At 36.6% G+C, this 22,348-nt stretch overlaps 1 protein-coding gene across 2 annotated transcripts; it reads right to left on the bottom strand.

The window, feature by feature from the left end:
- Nucleotides 1-5,417: 5,417 nt before the first annotated feature.
- On the bottom strand, nucleotides 5,418-21,034 carry LOC104240004 (calmodulin-binding transcription activator 3-like). 2 transcript variants are annotated; one of them, XM_009794780.2, is made up of 12 exons: nucleotides 20,757-21,034; nucleotides 19,957-20,076; nucleotides 19,634-19,749; nucleotides 18,660-18,748; nucleotides 16,369-16,414; nucleotides 12,270-12,537; nucleotides 11,895-12,145; nucleotides 9,708-10,082; nucleotides 8,899-9,587; nucleotides 7,667-8,246; nucleotides 6,527-6,835; nucleotides 5,418-5,877 (listed from the first exon to the last, which is right to left on the bottom strand). In XM_009794780.2, exons 1-12 carry the CDS (start codon nucleotides 20,794-20,796, stop codon nucleotides 5,851-5,853), a joined length of 2,910 nt encoding a protein of 969 aa, XP_009793082.1. In that variant the 5' UTR covers nucleotides 20,797-21,034; the 3' UTR covers nucleotides 5,418-5,850. The 2 variants fall into 2 exon arrangements, with proteins under 2 accessions (XP_009793082.1, XP_009793083.1); XM_009794781.2 differs by lacking the exons at nucleotides 19,957-20,076; nucleotides 20,757-21,034 and adding an exon at nucleotides 19,099-19,230 and having other exon boundaries at nucleotides 19,634-19,694.
- Nucleotides 21,035-22,348: the final 1,314 nt, after the last annotated feature.

The following is a 22,348-nucleotide window of genomic DNA, read 5'->3' as shown; positions in this document are numbered from 1 at the left end:
TATATCCAATCTATAAACACTTTGTATCAACAATTGTTGTGGCGCGCAACCCGATCCCAATATATAACAACATTGTTGTGGCGTGCAACCCGATCCCAATATATAACAACACTGTTGTGGCGTGCCACCCGATCCTTATCATTTATCATTGTTGCAGCGTGCAACCCGATCCACATATATAACAACACTGTTGTGGCGTGCCACCCGATCCTTATCATTTATCATTGTTGCAGCGTGCAATCCGATCCACATATATCATTGTTGTGGCGTGCAACCCGATCCACATATATCATTGTTGCGGAACCCGATCCACATATATCATTGTTGCGGCGTGCAACCCGATCCACATATAATATTGTTGCGGCGTGCAACCAGATCCACATATAATATTGTTGCGGCGTGCAACCCGATCCATATATACAATCAACAACAATCATAACAAGAGTCCCGGCAAGGGATCAATAAAGAACTACACTATCTCGGCAAGGGAATCGACAGTATAAGTAACTACGTCCCGGCAAGGGAGAAACAACTATAACCAAACTTGTTCCAACACCTAACTACCTCAGCTAACACCAATACTCAGTCATAAATAATTTCCACGAGAATAACTATAATCTTTGCTCAATACAAAGACTCATCAACTTAAGTATCCGTAGTATTATCTAAGAACACAATAAATTTCAATTCAAGACTCACGGTCATGCTCGATACCAACGTATAGATACTCGTCACCATGCTTATACATCGTACTCAACAAGAAACAAGTAGCAAATAGGACACAACTCCTAATCCCTCAAGCTAAGGTTAGACCAAACACTTACCTCGATGCCACAAACACAATTCACGCCTCAATTATCGCTTTACCCCTTGATTCCACCACCAATTCGCTTGTATCTAGCCAAAGTTACTTAATTACATCAATAAACGCCAAATGAATCAACCACAATGCATAAAAATGAGTTTTTCAAAGTTTTACCCAAAAAGTCAAAAATCGCCCTCGGGCCCACATGGTCACCGGAGGTTCGAACCAAAACCCGATTACCCATTCCACTACAAACCAAAATATATAATTTGTTTTGAAATCGGATCTCAAATCGAGGTCCAAATCCCAATTTTTTAAAAACGTAGGTTCTACCCAAAACACCCAATTTTTTCTCATGAAAATCATTGATTTTGAGTTGAAATCATGTGAAAAGATGTTAATGATTGAAGAAAACGAGTTAAAATTGACTTACAATCGATTTGGAAGAAGAGTTGTTCTTGAAAAATCGCCCTAAGGAGTTTGTATTTTGAAAAGATGTGAAAAATGGTTAATTTTCGGCTAAGTATAAAAACTGTAGGTTGCAGGTATGGGAATTGCGAACCTCGACCCCTACTATGTTCGCATTTGCGATGGGAGTTTTCGCATTAGCGAGGTGAGAAATGCGAAGAATGCGTCGCAATTGCGACGACTGGCTTAAAGGGAGGGAATCGCATTTGCGATAGAACCCTCGCAATTGCGAGGATAGACTGGCCTGGGCCTCTTTCGCATTTGCGACATGCCTCTCGCATTTGCGATCTCGCATTTGCGAGCCAGGCAATGCCACAACTGAAAATCTACAATTTTCCAAGTTTAGAATACACCTCGTGGCCTATCCAAAACTCACCCGAGTCCTCGGGTCTCCAAACCAAACATGCACACCAACCTAAAAACATCATACGGACTCGCTCGTGTATTCAAATCACTAAGATAACATCAACAACTAGGAATTTAGCATTAAAATCATGAAATTTTCTTAAGAACTTCAAATTTCCAATTTTCTCAAAAATGATCTGATTCACGTTGTTTCAAGCCCGTTTCTTACCAAATTTCACAGACTTATCTTAAATCACATATAAGACCTGTACCGGGCGCCGCAACCAAAACACAGGCCCGATACCATCGAGTTCTAATCACAATTCATTTCCAAATCTCATAAATAATTTCAGAAAATAATTTTCTTTAAAAAAAATTATTTCTCGGGCTTGGGACCTCGGAATTCGATTCTGGGCATAAGCCCAAGTCCCACATTTTCCTACGGAGCCTCCGGTACCGTAATCACGGGTCCGGGTCCGCTTACCCAAAATGTTGACCAAAGTCAACTTAATTCATTTTATAATCAAAATTTACTATTTTTCACAGATTTTCACATATTAGCTTTCCAGCTACGCGCCCGAACTGCGCATGCAAATCGAGGTGGGACAGAAAGAGGGTTTTAAGGCCTCGGAACACAGAATTCATTTTACAAACAGGTGATGACCCAAAAGTTACATATTTGAAAAGTTAACAAGTAAAGCTTTATACGTTTGGTTTAGTGTTTCTACCTAATTCACCATGAAGCAAGCAGTAACAGAGAGATAGGTAAGTAGAAATGAAAATATATTAATGTCGTAGTCATATTGCCGTAAGGAATACAATAAAATGCAGGCTACTTACATTTCCAAGCCAAAACTAAGGTTTCACCTACAAGACCAGCTATCTTGAAAGAGCTAAATTTTACAGCAACTCTCCGTTCATTAAGAGGAATTGGATTGCCAGTGGCATGTAGAGATTGTAAGAAAACTTACCTCAACATTATTGCAAATATCAAAGCCGAAACAGTTTCTTTTTTAAATTGACAAGGAATAACCCTTTCTTAAATATATGTCAATTTTTTTCTCTCGGAATCTAGGACAATAAGAATCTTACCATGATGAAAAACTTAATTTTATTACTTTCAAGGATTAAAAACTAGCCTATGATATCTATCTTGATAGAAATCGAGCATCAGTTTTTTACCTCTTACATTTTCACATCAATTGGAAAGGTTTGTACGGTTGATCTAAGCTAGGAAATTTTCTTAGAATAGTATTGTCATTTGGTCTTGAATCATACTTGGGTTCCAATATTGACCCCAATAAATTCATCTATTCATTTTTTATTTTAATTCTTTTGAATTCGATCTTTAAATTTAATAAGCAATATATATACATATGTTTCTATTGTCTCTCTCGCTCTTTTTTTCTTTGAATCGATCCGCGCATCGCGCGGGTACGTATACTAGTATCTACTTAAAGAGACAAGGGTTTTACCTAGATGAGATTAGTACTGGTTGAAAAACAAACTTTTTGAAGTAACACTATGCGGCAGCGATCGTAAAAGATAACACACAAAATTTTCTTAACAAAATACTACCAATGACTGAAAAACATTATATTAATACTCTATTGCACTATAAAGGTGCGAGCAACACATCTCCTTATATATGACTAATCTCTTAATCGATACAAGAGTAAAATATGACGTCAACAATTATTTTGGAACACCAAACAACACAGCTAAAGGCAAGCTCTGATACCACATGTTGAGCTTAAGCACATACACAGAGTCTACGCAGCGGAATATTAACAGGAACATACCTTCAGCCATTGTTGTTCAAGCGTTGCAGGGAATCGCCTTTGAAACCTTTAGCAGAAAACCTAGAGAGCCTTCTAGCCTATGCCTATTGTAGGATGTCAGACTGATGGAGTCACAGGCGTATTTATAGATAGGGTAGGGACTCTTAGGCAAATACTTTAGCCCTAGGGACTTCTCCATAAATTATAATTACCATAGGGACTCCTAATATATGGTAATTTCTTTCCATCAAAGAAACTATCATATATGCACAACTACAAATATTATCTGATATATTATTTCCTTTGGGAGACAAGGTAAATAATTTATTACCTTATATGTGGGTCACACTAAAAGTTTCTAGAAGAGACGGTAAATTTCTAACAACCATGACATATAACACAAAGCTTTAACAACTTAATTTCCAAATAGAGAATACAACTGTTTGTTAAGCCCAGTAAAGTTTAAACATCTAACAAGAAATTGCCTCTACTTTGATTGCAACACTGCATGGGGTTGCAGAAATGGAGACACATTTTGAAACCTACTAGAGATCTAGCAGCAAATCGCGAGCGCTTCCTACGACTATTTGTTCTCAGTCCGCAAATACAATTTCCGAGGAGCTCATAATCCTCGTTCCAAAACTGTATAGGCCAAAATCTGCCTCAAGGATATTTAGCGTAATATGGCATTAAGGAAAGAGTCGGTCGAGGTCGAGCAGGAAGCAACATGATTCGTGGCCGAGATGTCAACCATGACCAAGGTCGAGCATTGTGTAAAGAACAGTAACGACGAGTGTTTGAAATAGGATATTAAAAAAAATATTCTAGTGAATATTCTCTTCACTTGTACTATTAGATTTTATTAGAGACATGTCTTGTATAAATAGAAAAGGAGATAATGGGATAGGGGATATGTGATATTCACTTGATAAGAACACTTTTCATAAGAAGATTCTCTCTCTAGCAAAGATACAAACTTTACATTTTCATCAATATTATTACTCACACTATTCCAAAATAGTTCGAACATTCAGGATTTGTCTGTCACTCATCATTGTCAGGAGGAACAATCATCTAGCTCATTCATTATTGGGTGAATCACTCCCTCTATTTACTTAAATGTCATTTGTTGTTATTTATTGTTAGTTACTCCTCCATTATTGTTCATACCTTTTGGAATATCAAAAGTGTTATCTTCAATCTCTCACTGACTTTGTCTTATATTATCCGTGTTTTCAAGATCTATATCTAGAGATATTATCATTAACTAAGTTCAACCCTTCATTACATAAAATATAATAGTTTAACCGAAAGTCCGGAATATACTCTAGCATAATATATTGGAATTCTAGCATAATATACTGGAGTTCTAGTATAATATATCAGTCCAACATAATATGCTGGAAGTTCATACACAAGTGCTCCAATCTCCAGTATATCATGCTGAAATTTTTCGCCTATTGGAGTTCCAGCATAATATGTTGGAAGTTCATACACAGATGCACCATTCTCCAGTATATTATGCTGTAACTTTCCGTGATGCGGCAAAATAATGGCTATTTTTCAATGACTTTGCAAACGCTGACTATTTTAAAATTATCAGTCCGAAAACTGGCTAGTCCGTGCTATTTTACGAGGAAACTGTCTTTGAACATTTTATTTTTTATTATTCATAATCGATAGAGTGGAAGTAAATATTTAATCTAGTCTTTGGAGCAAGATATCGGACCATGTTCCTTGCTTATGCCACCACCTACGACCCTTCCTTGAAGGTGAAGTAATTCACAGCCTGCAGAAATTATTCTAATACCTTCCATGTGGCAAAAACCCTTCCTTGGAGTCGAAGTTATACTGCAGCCTGCAGAATTATTTCAATACCTTCCATATGACTTCCAGCACAGTAAGAATACAATTTACCACATTTTGCTTTGGCCATGAGCTCCTAGCGAAAAAGAGTGGAAACGAAAAACAGAGAAAGGTAACAACTTTCAGATGGTAGCAAGAACAAAGGCCAGCAGTAGTTTCAAAACTTCGGACAATCATATTCCAACTACCTTATAAAAGTTATGTACATTGTAGGCAAGTATTTACATTTGATGCAAGAAAATATCCACACTGTTAACATGATACACATTTACTTATGCTCCCAGTTATGGTCAGTTGATGGCATCTATTAGCATTCAGCCTAAATGCGACCAACATGTTCCTTTAGCTATACAATTTCTCTTGAAATGCTAAATTTCATCCATGCTATCCTAATGGGAACTGGGTGTGATTACAACAGCAGAAAATGCAATGTACATTGTCCTCCTTTCTCTTCGAGATGACTAAATTTCATGTTAGGCTAGAATAAACTCAAAATAGTACATTTTGGTGTGGTTAATGGGCATGTCTACAAAATAGTTGGAGAGTGCCTTTGCTCGTAAACTGAAAAGCTAAACTGGTGAAAACCTATATACTGCTCCCTCCATCATCCAACTGCAGAAATAAACAAAAGTCAGTCAGCTTTGAATACAGTTGATTGGTCACGGGCACTTGTAGCAAATAGCAAAATTAAGGTGACAATCACAAGTTATGGACATGATTCCACGAATAAGTATTTAAGAGAACATTAGCTTTAGGTTTGTCTGCTGTAAGAAACCCACGTCTTTTTTTCATCACTAGATATACAAGCACGGAGTACTGGACTTCAACCTACATAGAGGTATAGGCTCCTTGTACGAAGTGGATTTACATGCAAGAGATGTATCATGTCATGAATGATAGAATAGATAATAAGATCAAAACAAGTATATTCTGCATATGTAAATGCTCTTCCAAAAAAATGAATCAACAGTATGATCAATACAAGTATAATGTGTGTCTATATGGTTCTTTATTTTAGCAATAGTATAAGACCATTTGTTATTTGTGAGAGCATATGTAGCTTGTTTAAACTAAAATAATTCAATGCCACTGACACGTAAAAAGAATCTATTAAGCAGTGAATCATAGCAACAGTTATTGCTGGCTTGAATATGCTTTTTACTGAGACAGAGATTGTAACATCCCAGTTCCTTGCATTATTACGAGAGGTGGATTGTATGATGTTAGATTCTAAATTCTCCTACCTAAAGATTAGACTCACCTTAAAACTATCAAACTTTGCAACCAGCCTCATATACTGGTCTCTTGCCTCTGGATGACGTACCATGGACTGAACTCTTGCCAAAGCCTTCTGAACTCCAGCAAACTTCTGTTTTCGACCAATACTTAGATATTCATACTCGTCGTTCTTCTCAAACTCAGGTAGTTCTTTCTGACTAGTTTTTTCTGGCTGAAATCCTCTCAATCCTGGTTTTTTCCTCCTCCAACGCAGAATGGCCTTTTCAACTATACTGACCGACCAAACAAACTTTTTATATTGCTTACGAACTTGATGTCCGCGTACATGAGCCTGAAAATCATAACATGATGTAAAATATTTTTAACTGCACACTGACGGTGGTGAAATTATTAATGATTCAGAAAAATTGATTCCAGAATTCAATTAAAGTTAGTGAAATGAAAGTCAATACCTCATTAAATACAACATTGAAGATCTAAAGGTTGTCTAGACTAAATTCAGAGTGGACGTTAAAAGAACTCTTTAATTCAATCATCAACGATTTACAAGAAGTCCAACACAAGTTAGTGTGAACTTTCAAATATATAAATGCTAGTTTATTTAGAGGGCTGAAGTGATGTTATTCACAGGGTTCGAAAGTGATGATAGCAGTTGCAATCTAACCATCATCATCTGCACATCTTGTTTAAAGCATCCAGCTACACAGACAATCTTAGGCTTTATGCACAATGTATCAGTTTAAGCAAAAGCCAAATTATTTGATAAATAGGGAGAGAAAAACAACTTGCACTCTGTGATATATAACTTCTGACCATTCTCATGCAGCTTTTTGTAAGAACTACATTTACAGACAGTATACTCTTCTACTTCTCATTGAAAAGCTAGTTACTATACAGCACTAACAAGCAGAATAGTGAAGTTGACAGGCTTAATACCCATTTATAAATAAGTTTATAATAGGTCAACTCGAAAATAATATAAGGCTATTTGAAAGCTAGAGAGTGTAAAAGAATGGGACACTCCCAATGGAAATATATAAAAAGAGCCAGTTTAGCTAAGCCATAACTTAAACTTGGCTAAGCAAAAACTTAAACAAAAAGTCATACTTATTAGCTGACACATAAAAAAGGAAAAAAGAAAAGAACAAACATTTCAATTTACCTGTATTTTCACTATCCGATTGCGTATCTTCAAAAATTCTCTCCTCCCCTTCCAGCCACGATATTTCTGCTGGATTTTTATGGCAGCTGGGTGTAAATAGTCCTCAAAGTGATTCACCTTTTGGACCTTGTTCAAGGAGCCCAAAGCAACAAGGTCAACTGAAGCTTCAGAAACATCATTTCTACTCTCCCTAAGCTGCCTCTGATGGAATGAACGGGCTCTGAAAGCAGCTTGAATCAATGCTGCAGCGTGAGCTGATTTCCTCACAGAAGCAAGAGATCCTTTCAAGGAAATATCATCATGTATCGTTCCATTCAAAGGAACAACCTCTTGAGCTGCAGATTCAAAAGCCTTTTCAGCTTCAAGCCCAGCACAAATACTGTCAAGAGCATTATTATTGATAGCCAACGATTGAAGATGAGCAGTAAGCTCTGATTCTGCCAAATATCCAGCAACCCCTTTGTGACCTCCACTAGAAGCCAAATCAGCAGCTGTTTGTCCCCCAGGGAATGCAGCAGTTGGATCATCAACAGCACAAACAGCTACACCTAGCTTGACAAGTGCAATAACCATATCCTCCCTAAAGTAGATCATTAATACAACAGTTAAGATGAATGACTTTTAAGTGTACATCAATCTTCTGTAAGACTTGCAAGTTAAGATAATTTTTCTTTTTTATTATCAATAATTCAACTTTTCAAGTAAATATCAGTATATGCAGGACATAGCTCCCTCACAAGTCACGAAGCCTCTGTGGTAGAATTCTCGGGACTCGGACGAAGTTTTTCCTCTTCACAAATATAGGTTTGAAATTCACACTTATTCGAGATGAATTTCAACCGCAAATGCATGATAAAATGACAGGGAATACTATAGAATCAAAAGATAACTTATAGTATGCACTATTCAATTATTATTATTATTATTATTATTATTATTATTATTATTATTATTATTATATTTTTTGATAAATGCATGAATATTCAATTATTTATGGCGCAGGGGAAACATACAACTAAACAACAATTTAGCCTTTAATGGAAGAGGAATATTCTTTCCTCAAACAGGAGGGAGCTGGTTGGGTTGGACCCACCTTACAAACTACGTAGCCTTGATAGGTGTACAATGGAGAAAGAAGAAACTTAGAAGCAGTGAACCCATTAAGTCATACACACTAAAAGGTTCCTATCTTGAGAAAGAATAAGCCAGATACAAATTATTGATGCACTCACCTTCCATAATGTGCAGCCCAGTGGAGAGCTGTCCTACCACGTGCATCTCTCAAATTAGGATTAATACCAGCAGCAGTTAATAGAACCAACCCCCATTCATAACCAAGAGAAGCGACTAAGTGAATAACCCCTTGTCCTTCGTCATCCAAAATATTTGGACCTTTATCTTCTTCGTGTGCTCTAGAGACTAGCCATTCATAAAATTTATCCTTCATGAAACTCTGAATCAACGTATCTCTAAAGTTGATGTGATTGCCTTCAATAATGGCAAGTAAGTCCTCTAAACTTTCAGAAGCATTTCCAATGTTGCATTTCAAAGAACATAGCAGAGTCTTCAATTTACCTCTTTCACACTCTGTGCTAGAGCAATCCAAGAATTTTTTATTCAGGCCTGAATATAGCAATTTAGCTAGTCGCACTTGCAGACGCACTTCATCACTTGGTCTAAGGGCAAGAGCTAGTTCTGATGATTTTTCACGATATTCAAACTCCCGCACCTCACTGCATGCTAACCTATTACTGCAGGTTACATAAAAAGGAACACGTCCAGGAGAATGAGAAGGAACTTCACATCGAATGATACTCTGAGTCAGAAGTTCTGCAGAGACCTCAACTTCACCAAACATACAGCTCCATTTCTGAGAAGTAGGATGCTTCCCATGGCCAAGAAAGGTACCTATGATCAAAACCTGAAGAGAAATATAGCCGTTTATCTGAATTTTAACATCTATAACTAATACAATATGTCTTCTTGGATTTTCAAAGTTACGAATGAGAACGGACCATTCTATGAGATCAGGTAAGTTTACCTTTGTTTCCACTCCTGAGTAGGCCCAATCAGGAGCAAAATCAGAGATACTGAACAGCTGCTCTTGGGATAGAAAAGGGCCTAAAGAGTTGGTGTCCAACTGCATGTGACATGATAAACGGGCAACTTCTTTATCCCCATTATCAAGGGTGTTCCAATAGTTGCCAGAATCAGAGGCCAACAATGACTCGTTGCCGTCTACAGCTATCTCTCTATCCATCCATCTGCCAAAGCTATCAAGTTTCTTTAGGCTGCCAGCTTCATCACTGTTGAGTCTACCTTCTAAGGAACTATTTTGAACTGCAGCATCAGGAGTAACAACAGTCTGAGAACTAGAAATGTTCTGTATCTGAGCTGGAGCTAGATGGATATTCTCCTACGATAAACAAAAATGGTAGTAGCATTAAACGGCATGCTTATAATAACCACATAGCACATCAACACTCTAATACCAAAAGCACGCCACTGAATTAAGAACCCAACTTCAAGCCTTTGAGCAAAAAATAGAAGATAATTTCAGTGTTAATGTGGCCCATAATAGGTTAGTAGCACTTTATTTTAGAAAACCAGACAAGAAAGCTAGAAATGGAGCAGGTGAAATTTCCAGAGTCACGTTTAGAAGTGAGTTTGCATCACCAACATTAAACGAGGCAGACCCTCAAGAACTGGATCCCATTGCAATGTATCTTAATATCAGAAGAATAATTCAAAATCAAGATATGCCAACAGAAGATTGGATACCTTTATGTCAAATACTTTTGTATAATATCTTTTAAAGGAATACTTTCATACAATATCTACTTTATAAATATAAAATCTAGTACCTTTTATGGGTATGGTATCAGAACCAGCCTATGGCAAACGATAAAAAACTGAAATTGTGTTTGGTCATGTTAGTCCTACAGATAAACCAGTGACCAAATACTGAAAATTTCTCGACTACCTTGTCTACATAAAAGAGAAGCTCAGCTGCAACTAAGCACATTTGTATTGAAGATATATACCAAGAATTTACCAATTTACAAAATCTGACTTGCCCTTAATACTGTTAGATAGTTAGTGGATATGTCATATACTTAGTGTCCCACATTGGAAAATAGCTGTTATGTATTGTGTACAATTTGTATATAAACAGGGCTCAGTGTTAGACAATTACGTTACGCTTATTAGTAATATTCTCCAGTGCCTTTACTTCTTACATGGTACCAGAACAGCAGCGAGAAATATCCGGGACAGAAAAGTCAATCGCTATGCGTCTTACCGGTGACTGCTCAGATCTGATTTGCGTCATCCCACTTTGGGTGAATGTTGTTCGTAAACCAACACCACCATCAGATTTGGGAAGCTCCGGCAACCAAACCCCAGTCAGCTTCTCTGGAAGTAGGCATCCCACGCGCTCTCACGTGCCGGCAGAAGCTAGGGTTCTGGCGAAGTGTTCTGGCCAGATTCCGACGAGTTTTTCCTGCTGCTGTGTTCGTGAGGTCATTCCGAGGCCACCCATCTAGGTGCTCCTCATTCCGGCTACCAGAACATCGTCTTTAGGCTACCAGCTTCGGTTTCCAGTGGTTTCTTTACTTTACCGGCGACATCTCTGATCTTTACTTGCTCTCAAGGGTTGGATTGGAATCTCCAGTTTACCAGTTTAGTTATTCAGGGAAGTTTAACAGTAAAATCTGATTTTATTTTCTGAAATATATCATCTGGTCAGATTCTTTTTTTATCATTTTTTTTTTTTTTTTTTTGTTGCTACATTCTGTTGTCATTTGCTTATATTTGGTTAGAACTCTCTTAAATCCAACCATGTCTCTCGTGGTTGGTATTTTTGGTTCGAAAAATACAGGATGACTATAAGTGTCACTGGTCCCTCACTGTTTCTTGTATTAGTTACATCTGTAACAAACTCGGTACATATGACTTATATGCACCGGCTTGAGAAGGAGAGTTAGATAGCGTATATGTTGTATACGTATTCCCACATTGGAAAATAGGTGTTAGGTCTTGTGTAAAGTTTGTATATAAATAGGACTCCATGTTAGACAATTATGTTATGCATATTAATAATATTTTCCCGCGCCTTCACTTCTTGCAAAATACCTTCAACATCGCGCTGCCACTCTCCTTGAAAGAAAAACAAACAAGAGAGCTACCAATAACTACATGAATATATCTACAGCATAGAATATAGTACCTCAAGTACTTCCCCAGAAGTAATTGTCAATCTGTTTCTGCTGTTTGCCACATCTTTAACAGCTCTACCACCATCTAATCTTGCATAAGTGAGTTTACTGGACAGCAAATCAGCCACATTAAGGTATCCTGAGTAGAACTTTTTCTGTAGTGTAACATTTAAATTTCTGTCTGAGCTCTGAGCGTCAATAGACACGAATGAGCCAAATTGTGGATTGAGCTGAAAGTTGTCCCTCGAGAACTCCACAAGTCCTGACAAGACAAAGCAAGGTCTTTTAGTTTGTATTATGTAAGAACTTTGTGAAGTGCTATAATACTGTACAAGTTTCATCATACAAACATTATGAATTAACGGAAGCATCAAAGAGGAAATTACCTGTTGGTTTCTCTGTGCTGAAAGAAGAGGTAATGGGCAAGAAATGACCACTTGCAGGAACAAGCAAGGGGTTCACTTCATTTCCTTTAGAATCGCCAGTATAAAGCTCAGAAGAGAGTGCCTGTTCTTTCCAGTCAACTGAGCTTGGACTTGATGTATGAGATTCCTGAACTATTAGGCCAGACACAAAGCAAGGCGAGGAACTAGGATTTTCAAGCAGTTGACCTGGATGAATAGGTTGCAGACGGGAGGCACCTACTCTGTAGCTCTGCATGGCACATATCATTAATACTTTAACTTATCATGACAGAGACTAAGATTCACAGACATCTCATAATAAGCCTCTTTGCCACATACCACACAATAACTGCCTGTATTCATTCCCAGAAAACAAAAGAAACAGGTGATTTGATTTGCTGAATAAATTTTCCCCAATTACTATAAACATACAGAAAACGCATTGGTGTACTCTATGCAATAACTTTGTGATATATCATTAATATTTAACGGTAGATATTTGCTTAGAACAACTAAGTGAACAAAATATTCTGGCAATTATTAGATTAGCTAAGCAATCACCCTACTTCATAAACAAACAAAAGGATCTTTTACAACATATGAGCAAGACGAAAAAGACGCTTGTATAGCATAATGAATCTAATACCTCTCCTGTTATTGACCACTTCTCCTGATCTTCAATAGCACGTTGCGATGTTTTAAAGATTGACTGACTGATTACTATTCACATGAATACACGTAAATTGGGTGCGTGCTTTTTAAAACAACAATACACTGTCTACTAAGAATGAAATCCTCCTTTCTTGTGTTAGATAGTTATGTAAATAATATATAGGCAAAAAGGCCTCGTAGCCACTTGAACTTGTACCGATTTGTCATTCCGGTAAATAAACTTAGGAAAATGTCATTTTAACACCTCAACTCAGTAGAATAAGTATTAATAAATCCACATCAGATAAATGACATTTATTTTTATTTTACATATAAAAGAACTCCAAATTCAACCCTTCCTCCCCCCCACACCCCCAACCAAAAAACCCCGCGGGCTTCCGTCAGCCCTTCCACAACTCTCTATGAATTTGACATTGCTGCTACAAAATGGAGCTATTATTTCAACTTCTATAGTTTGCGAATTTATGGACAGAATTGAGACTCTCCATTAAATATCCACAGCCTTTTTTCTTTTGCCTAAATAATATCAAGATTTTTCTTTGAACACATTCCAAAATCCCGATTAATTATGAAGTCCAACAAACATAGCAGCTAAAATGTTTTCTCAGACTAAACCCCTCATAATAGGAAACCAAAATAAATTTTGCAAGGTTATCGAATTGATTCCTATAAAATTAGAGACAAGACAATCAATAGAAGAAGAATGAGCAAAGCAGGTACAACTGATTTTTTCTTAATAGTCTCATTAATGATGTGACATGTACCATTGCAGGTGTCCATTATTTTGTTCCCAAACCTTCTCTGAAAGACCCCAAATTCAATAATGAAAACAAAATTCATCAACATCAATAACTCAAAACTCCAACCAATCCACATTCCGCCACCATATAAACTTTAGTTTAGCGTTCAATAAGAAAAAAGATAAAAACTTTGCAATCGATGAGGTCTGAAGTAGGAGATTGGGGAAAGGACGTCACGGAAAAATTGTGCTGGGAAATATTGTGAAAGAAAAGGGCGAGGGGAAGGGGGACAGAAAGAGTGGAGGGGAGGGGAATCTGGGAATACTGTGAAAGAAAGGGGGAGTGAGGGAGAAGAAGGAGGGGGCGGGGAGGGGAGATGGGGGGAACCTAGAAAAATAAAGAATTAAATTAAAGCTTTTTTTAAATTATTTTAACTTTTTCCTTTTAGTTAAAAACTTAAAATGTTTGTTTTATTTAGTAAGTATTTTTTTGTAAATCATAACCATCACATAGACGCGCTTTTTGATGGTGATAGGCACGCACTTTTGCCACGTCAGTTATACCACTGCCACATAAGCTTGGTCAATGGTCAATGATGTTTATTAATGCTCATTCTATTGAGTTAAGCTATTAAAATGGGATTTTTCTAAGTTTATTTACCGGGATGACAAACCAGTGGAAGTTCAAGTGGCTACGAGGCCTTTTTGCCTAATAGATAATTAGACCTAGTCCCGCATAGAATAGGAGTAGGATATGTATTGTATAAATAGAGCCCATTGTATTATAATTGAACAGATCAATAATATATTTTTTTCCCGTACTTTTTCACATGGTATCAAAGCAGTCGTGAGAGATTTATCACTAAGCATAAATTCCGCAAGAAAAATCATTATTTCTCAATGTTGTGAAAAAACCAATACCATCACAAAGTAGATTAGCCTCCGGCGACCAACCCACAAAAAAATCTCTAGCAAAACCCACCCACCCCCTACGTGAACTCACGCGTCGTCGGAAGAAAATTATCCGGCGAGGTTCCGACGTCACGAGCCAGCACATGAGGCAGTTTCCGGCCACTTTTTGAAAAAATTTCTTCACGACAACTTGTTCTCCCTTCAATTCCGAGCCTACCCATCAAATTTAAACCAAATTCCAACCAATTTTCTATTTTTCCGATGACTTTCTCCGGATTCCGGCCCTTTTCTCTTCACTGTTCTGGTGAGATTATTGTTGTTCGTACTTGTCTTTGCTATTTGGTATAACCATGTCTCTTGGATTTGATGTATTTGGTTTTGAAAACACGGGTTCTGGAAATTCAAGCTTCATGATTACTTCAGAGCCCTTAATGGAAAGTTCAAACTATTTAGCTTGGACTTCCTCTGTTGAATTGTGGTATAAAGGTCAAGGTGTTCAACATCACTTAACCAAAAAGGCTAGCGAGGGAGATGAAAAGGCCAAAGCACTTTGGGAAAAGATCGATGCTCAATTATGTAGTATCTTGTGGCGGTCTATTAATTCCAAGCTGATGCCCTTGTTTCGTCCATCCAGACATATCATTTAGTTTGGGAAAAGGCTCGCACTTTATAAGTTAATGACATATCTCTCTTTTCTATGATGTGATGTCGCAAATGACAAACTTAAAGAAACATGAATTGGATATGTCTACTTAGGACAAGTACAGGCAGTCATGGAGGAATTTGAGAAGTTACTGCCAGTTTCTGCTAGTATTGAAAAGCAACAAGAACAACGATAGAAGATGTTTCTAGTCCTTACACTCGCAGGACTTCCTAATTATGAGAAAGCACGGAAAAAAATATATTATTGATCTTCTACTAAGTGTTTTACAATATCCCTATTTATAATTATACATATTACATATTCTACTCCTATTCCATGTGGGACTAAGGTTATTTACATAATGTTGATTGGCTTAATTATTAGGAAAGATTTGATTCTGATTGAGATTTGATTTTACTCTGATTCATTGTAATTGATTGTAATTTATTTTTTTTCCTAAAATAGTCATAGGACCTAGTGTATAAATATCTTATCTTAGGGATGTAAGAAATACATAGAAATACAAGAAGTCTTTTCTTCTTCTCAAAAATCTACATGGTATCAAAGCCATTGTTGCATTTTGAGGTGAGCTATCTCCCTCGCAGCACTAGGGTTCCGTTTTTATCAAAGAGGCCGAGTTTTCTCTCTCTTGGTGGTTGTCTGCAACACAAACTCATTCCGGTTCCGTCGAGACAGGTTTGGTTTTCGAGGCAGATTATTTTTTGAGCAATTTTCTTCAGATTTTCTTCGGGTGCGGGAGGGATTTTGAACAATCCGTGCAACTTAGGTTATTGAATATATTCATCTTATATTCCCCTTTCCTCTACCCTAAATATTTAATTCTCATATCAGGGTCTATAAACAAGAATACAATGAATCCATTACATTCGCCAGATAACACATGGATATCACTTCCAAAAGTTACAAAGTAGAGAACACAGACAAATGCATGCAGAGATATATGATGCAGGATTATATAAAACAGAAAATAGATATTAAGTGTAGAATAAGAGAATTAACAAACAGCAACTATCTCGAAAAAGACATATATAAATCACCTAATGATTAAACAGACATACAGAAAGCACCAAATGATTAAACTAATGTGGAAATACCTCTATTACTTCTCTATAATGCACAAGGACAATGTGCTCCAACTTTCTGTAAAAGCAAATCAAGAACAAAAGCTCTGTCAAAATCTATAAAGGACCATATCAATACTAAGAACATTGGATATTGTTTTTAATATCTTCGCCTTCATTCTTTTTCTCTAGAGACTATAGGATTTCAACATAAAGAATAATCATTGTATATAACTATGAAGCACATGAATTGTTGTCAAAAGCCCTTGCACTAAAATATGAGCTAGGGAATATACTTCTTCTGATCTCTTTTACTTGACTTTTGCTTTTGCACAACCTTTAAGAAAATCATGGCGCCTAGAGAGGAAAAAGCAACGCCCCAAACGTCACCTCACGTCGTCGTCCCCGTGTCCAAGAAAACTTGGTTTCCTTGTTGATTTTGGATTAGGACACTCCAACCCTCACAGATAAATACCCCTAAACTCGTTTTGGACGGGGTTGGACATATTTGGAGGCAAGAAGAGCTACGAAACACACTTGGAGCACGAAATCATCGCATCCTTCATCTCTTTCCCTAATATTTGTAGTTTTATGTTTTCAAACACTTTTGTGATTGTTCATACGACTATGAGTGGCTAAAACCCCTCTTATTATGGGGTTACGGGTAGTTCTTGAATCTTGATTGTTGACTTTTAATGGTTGTTGAGTGATTTGGTTATTCAATCTTTGTTCTTAATAATTTTACTGCATAGCTAATAGTAGAACACTATCTATGAGTTTATAGTTAAACTCAAAAGTGGGAACTATAGATTACATATAGGATTTAATAGAGTAAGTTCTTGAATCCGGGCATCGGAGAATAGATTCGTGATTAGGATACACATATACAAATTGTCTTACTTGGTTATTCTTGTGGGAATACATATGCGTTCTAGTTAATTCTCATTCTATAAATGTATAGTATTAGGTTGGTTTGAATAGGCGAGCAAGGCATCGAAAGAACCTCACGAGCAAAATAAACCTTGTTAGTCAACAAATCAGATAGATCAAGTAGTTAATTCAACTAGAAAACTCAACAGGATAGATAGTAATCCCATAACCCTAGAATATCTATGATATCATTGAATTTGCTCCTAAAGTTATTCGTGCGCTTTACCTGTATCCTTGTCTCGTTGCTTGCTTGTTAATTTTCGTAGTAGTTTTAGTTAAGCAAAAATCACAATCATTTCTCGGAAAATCCCTTGAATAGACAATTTGTAGTTAGCTTGAGTTAGCCGATAATTAATCACAAGTCTTCGTGGGAACGAACTAAGTCTTCGTGGGAATGATACTTTCTACACTTTATTACTTGCGGACCATGTACACTTGCGCGTGCGTTTGGACCCAACAAAACTCTATCAGAATCAAAGTCTATGCTCGCTTACCCGAAATCAAATCCTCTTATACTAGGGGAAAGAATGAGGAGCCCACCGGGATGTAAACCTCCACCGACTTCAATATGTGAAGTTATCATGTATTCTTGCCTCCAAAGTATTCTAACAAAATTCAAATTCTATTACGTAAGTCAAAAAATATTTTGGCTCTCAAGGCGACCACCATGACAATTTTCCAACAAAATAATCTTTTTGAACACCAGACTGCCCAAGTCCAAACCACCATTTGGGAAGCCATACAAGATTAAAACTAACAGAAGCCTCCATACCATTCAATACCCCTTCAGAAGAAATCACACCGTGGGCAATCAGTCAACAACAACAACAACCCAATAGATTCCCACAAGTGGGGTCTGGGAATGGCAGGATGTACGCAGCCTTACCCCTACCCTAGAAGGGCAGAGAGGTTGTTTCCGATAGACCCTCGGCTAAAGAATTGTGCAATCAATCCTATCAGCTTTTAATTTCGAAGTCTCTTGCAAAGGAAAGCCAATATAGAGATATATAGGGAACATGCCTGAATCAAGGTTACCAGGTCCCACAAAAAGCAAAGAGAGACTCCACATATCCAACCTTTGAAAAATCCCTTGAAGAACAATACTATACATTCTCATTCTTTTATCTCTAAAGTATAGCACGGAATCGAATTAATGTTTCGAAGCTTGACAATAAAATGCACAGTAAGGAATATCCAGATAACTGATAAACATCATAACAGACGCAGGTGAACCACCGGAAAATAAAATTATAGTAAAGAAATTGAAACTGATAAGTAATTAACAAACTACATACTCTATTTCTGCAATAACCATTTCCCCTAAAACACGTCTTCAACATCAAAGCAACAACACAGAACAAGCTAACAGAATATCATACAGCAGAGAGACTCACTCTTCAAGCATCCAATAACTTCGCCTCTGAAAGTTCTCGTTGTTCTCTCCATGGGCATAGTAACAGTGAAGAACATCTACGCTGCCTGCCTGCAATCAGAAAAAAAGTTGATGTTTTGAATGAAGAGAATGATACATGCACAATAGCTTGGTCAAAATCTAGTCAACAGTACATCCGAAGTGCAAAAAAGGTTAGTTCTCAGCGTTTTGCATAAAATTAGGTCGTCTAGTCTTCATTTAAGTCATCTAAATTACTATGTTTGGACTTCAATTGGTCATAAAGGTTTCAGTATTGTTTAGAAGAAATTAGCAACTCAAAGAGCAGCTTGAATAAATATCCATATTTTTTAAGATAATGAGTTTCCATATTACTTGTTCAACTTTACCATGGAAGGTACCTTTAAGGAATTCTGGGTCCCAATACATTAAAAAATTGTTACCTGATGACAGGGATTTTGGACTTCATAAATGAATCAACTACGCCTTAATCCCAAACTAAGTGGGTTGACTACATGAATCTTCCATATCTGTTCCGCACAATTTGACTTGCACCAGTAAATATGTTAAGAGGCCTAAGAATTCATATCCAATTAAAATAATCAATTCAAGCTGAAACATAATGCTGTTTCACTTGATTTACACTGAGACCAGCATAAGATTGAAACATGTACAGATTCTAATTCACGGGGAAATAATTCTTTCCAAGTGATAAAATCATAAGATGTGGATGACCTCCTTATTATCAATCTCCTGTTTGCACTACAGATTGAAAAGGGTAATCAGAAAAACATAGGCAAAAAAACAATTTATTAGGTGCAAATGTACCCAATAGATACTAAATTCACCAGCACGACACAAGTGTCTTTGGTAATGACAAGACGAAGATAAGAGGGAAAACACCAATGCTAAACATTGATAACATTGGCCAGTGCTATTGACCAAGTGAGCTTAAGGACAATAGATTGAACAGCACACCTTCAACTTTTCATGAGCTTCTTTCACAGTTTTACCGTCCTTCTTCTTTCTCCACTGGTGACCATCTTTACGGAAATACCGTAGTACTTTCCGATCAAATAGAAACAAGGAACCGCCTGAAAACCAAAAGCTACATTAGTTTGACTAAATGCAAAAGAAAATCCATGATCCATCAGTGAACATCTCCTAATTCCCAAAACACTACTTTCAGTACAGCTTGCAATTTGTTTCGGGACGAGAAGCATGTCAAATTATTGATTTCCTGACATCTATCGCATAGAAATGTTAATGCAGGAATATAGATGGACGTAATAATCATCAACCTGGAGGTCTGACTGGGGGCTCCGGAGTCAAGTAGAACTTGTGATGATTGCGCAAGATTTCACAGATTTCAGCCGGCCGAAGCCAACGGTGCTGGGTTTCCTGCAGTACCTGTTCGAGATCTACTAGATATGCATAATTATATATACATATTAAAAACTATGTAGCTGAAAAGAAATCATAAATGATATGCCACCAGTATGACCAAATACATTTAAGATGACTTAGTCTCAAGAGTTTTTACCAATCCAAACCAAAACTTGCATAATATAACATTACATACCAAGTTAACATCTATTCAGATCTAAACAAGCAGCACATATAAGAAGGAAGCAAAAACACAGCAGCGGAACTTATTCAAAATTTTCAGAACTATTCAGTCAGTATATAATGGAACAAATGCATCAGAGGGATTATAGACTGAGAAAAAGGCAAAAACAAAATACATTGGACAAGTCTTTGCGACAAGGAAATCTGTATTACTCTTTTTTTTCCATTAAAAAAAATAAAATAAAAATAGTGAATGTAATAAGAAGAGAAACTTGGACAAGAAACAACTGAACTAGATCAAATACATTTAAATACTCCAAGAGTCACATATTCAACAAGATTATTTTGCATTTATGAACAAAAAGAGTATGAATCAGCGACGAAGAGAAGAGAAATGAAAAGTGAAAGTGGTGAGAGAAGAGCGCAATTGAACTTGATCAAATAAACATAAACTATTATACCATATAAAAGCGCATTTTTCCACTAAGGTTGTGTGAATAACAATTTAACAGGAGACAGAAGCAAGAAATACCTAAAGGTTGATTGGAAAGGTAACGTCTGGTGTCAGCCATGAATAATACGCAATGGAGCAAACAAGAAAGGTTCAAAACTCATGGGGAAATCTGTGTGAGTGTGTGAAGAGCCAAAGATCGCACAGTTCAGTGAAGATTTGAGATGAAACCCTAAACCTTTAAAGAAATAACCGTTTTCAGTTCAGGTAGTTTTCCCTCCCCTGGGTTTTAGAGAGGGTGTCCGGAAAGTCAAAGCTCTGTTCTGCAGTTTCGCCTTTTCCTATTCTTTTTTTTCAGACGTGGCTTTTTTTTTTTTTGTCCTCCAGATGTGGCTTTTGGATTTTGTTCTTTCACACTTCAACACTTTCAGCTTTTTCCTTTTTTTTTCTTTTTTTTTTCTTGGATTTATATAGTACTCCCTCTATTCACTTTTATTTGTCACTATCCTAAAATAGATTTTCAATTTATTATGACTATACACCAATTAATATGAGTATCATGGTAAATTATGCACTTTATTTATTAATTCTTAAAGATGTGTAAAGCCAATAGTAGATAGTAGAGGTGACAAAATGGTTAAAAGAAAATAGTTATCCACCCATATTATCCATCAAATATTGGGTTGGATAATGAACCATTTAAAAACGGGTCGAATATGGATAAGAACCAGATTATCCACTTAGAAAATGGTTAACCAAATGGATAACTAATATGTTTAACTTTTATATTTGTAAAGCCTCAAATTGGGGTTCCTCAAGTTTGGAAGACTAAGAATTATCTCATAAGTGATCATATTCAATACGCCATGGATAATATGGATATCCATATTATTCGTCGGATAACCCATTTTTTATCCGTCTCCAATACAGGTCGGGTCCGATAATTTATCCGTTTTTTGAATTACCTGTTTTGACCCGCTTATATCCGACCCGACCCGCTTGTTTGCCACCCCTAGTGGATAAGTAAAAGTAAAACGGATGGAGTACTTTCTTAAGTGGCATTTGGATATTGTTGTTTATAATTTATGGCTTCACAACTGGAGCTAGTACTCCCTCCGTTTAAATTTAGATGATGTAGTTTGACTTGACACAAAGTTTAAGAAAAAAAATAAGATTTTTGAAATATGTAGTCCTAAAAGTTAACGGGCAAAAGCTTTGTAGGGCCATGACATTTCTGTAGCAACAAAGCTTCTCATTACGGGTAAAGTGGATAAAATAAAAAAAATTAAAGTTAAGTTGTTTCCAAATATAAAAATATGTCATTCTTTTTTGAACGGACTAATAAGAAAAGTCTGTCATTTAAATTGAAACGGATGGAGTAGTTTCTAACTGGACATTTGAATTTTGTTTGGTTTTTATATAATTTTGAAAGAAAGTGGTTTGCTTGAATCAGTTTTCAGAAAATTGTTGTTTGGTTATAATATATTTCAGTACTAGAATTAGTGGCGGACTCAAGTGGTGGCTAGCGGGTTCATAAAAAAATAATATTGTGTATATGTATAAATTAGGATTAAAGTTGTGTAAATTTTGTATAAATATTTATTTGAACCCACTTGACAACTACTATTTACGACTAAAGTTATATACTTCTAAGATTGAACCCGCTTGCACAA

This window comes from Nicotiana sylvestris, chromosome 9, assembly GCF_000393655.2.
Source record: "Nicotiana sylvestris chromosome 9, ASM39365v2, whole genome shotgun sequence".
NCBI classification, from domain to species: Eukaryota; Viridiplantae; Streptophyta; class Magnoliopsida; order Solanales; family Solanaceae; genus Nicotiana; species Nicotiana sylvestris.
This window is presented reverse-complemented; position numbering and strand designations above follow the sequence as displayed.

Coding starts and splice junctions, on each gene's coding strand:
- LOC104240004 (XM_009794780.2), bottom strand. CDS start 20,796: ATGGCTGACACCAGACGTTACCTTTCCAATCAACCTTTAG. Junction 19,750..19,956: donor GCCCCCAGTCAGACCTCCAG/GTTGATGATTAT, acceptor TTTGGTTTTCAG/GCGGTTCCTTGTTTCTATTT. Junction 8,247..8,898: donor TGGGCTGCACATTATGGAAG/GTGAGTGCATCA, acceptor GATCTACTTTAG/GGAGGATATGGTTATTGCAC.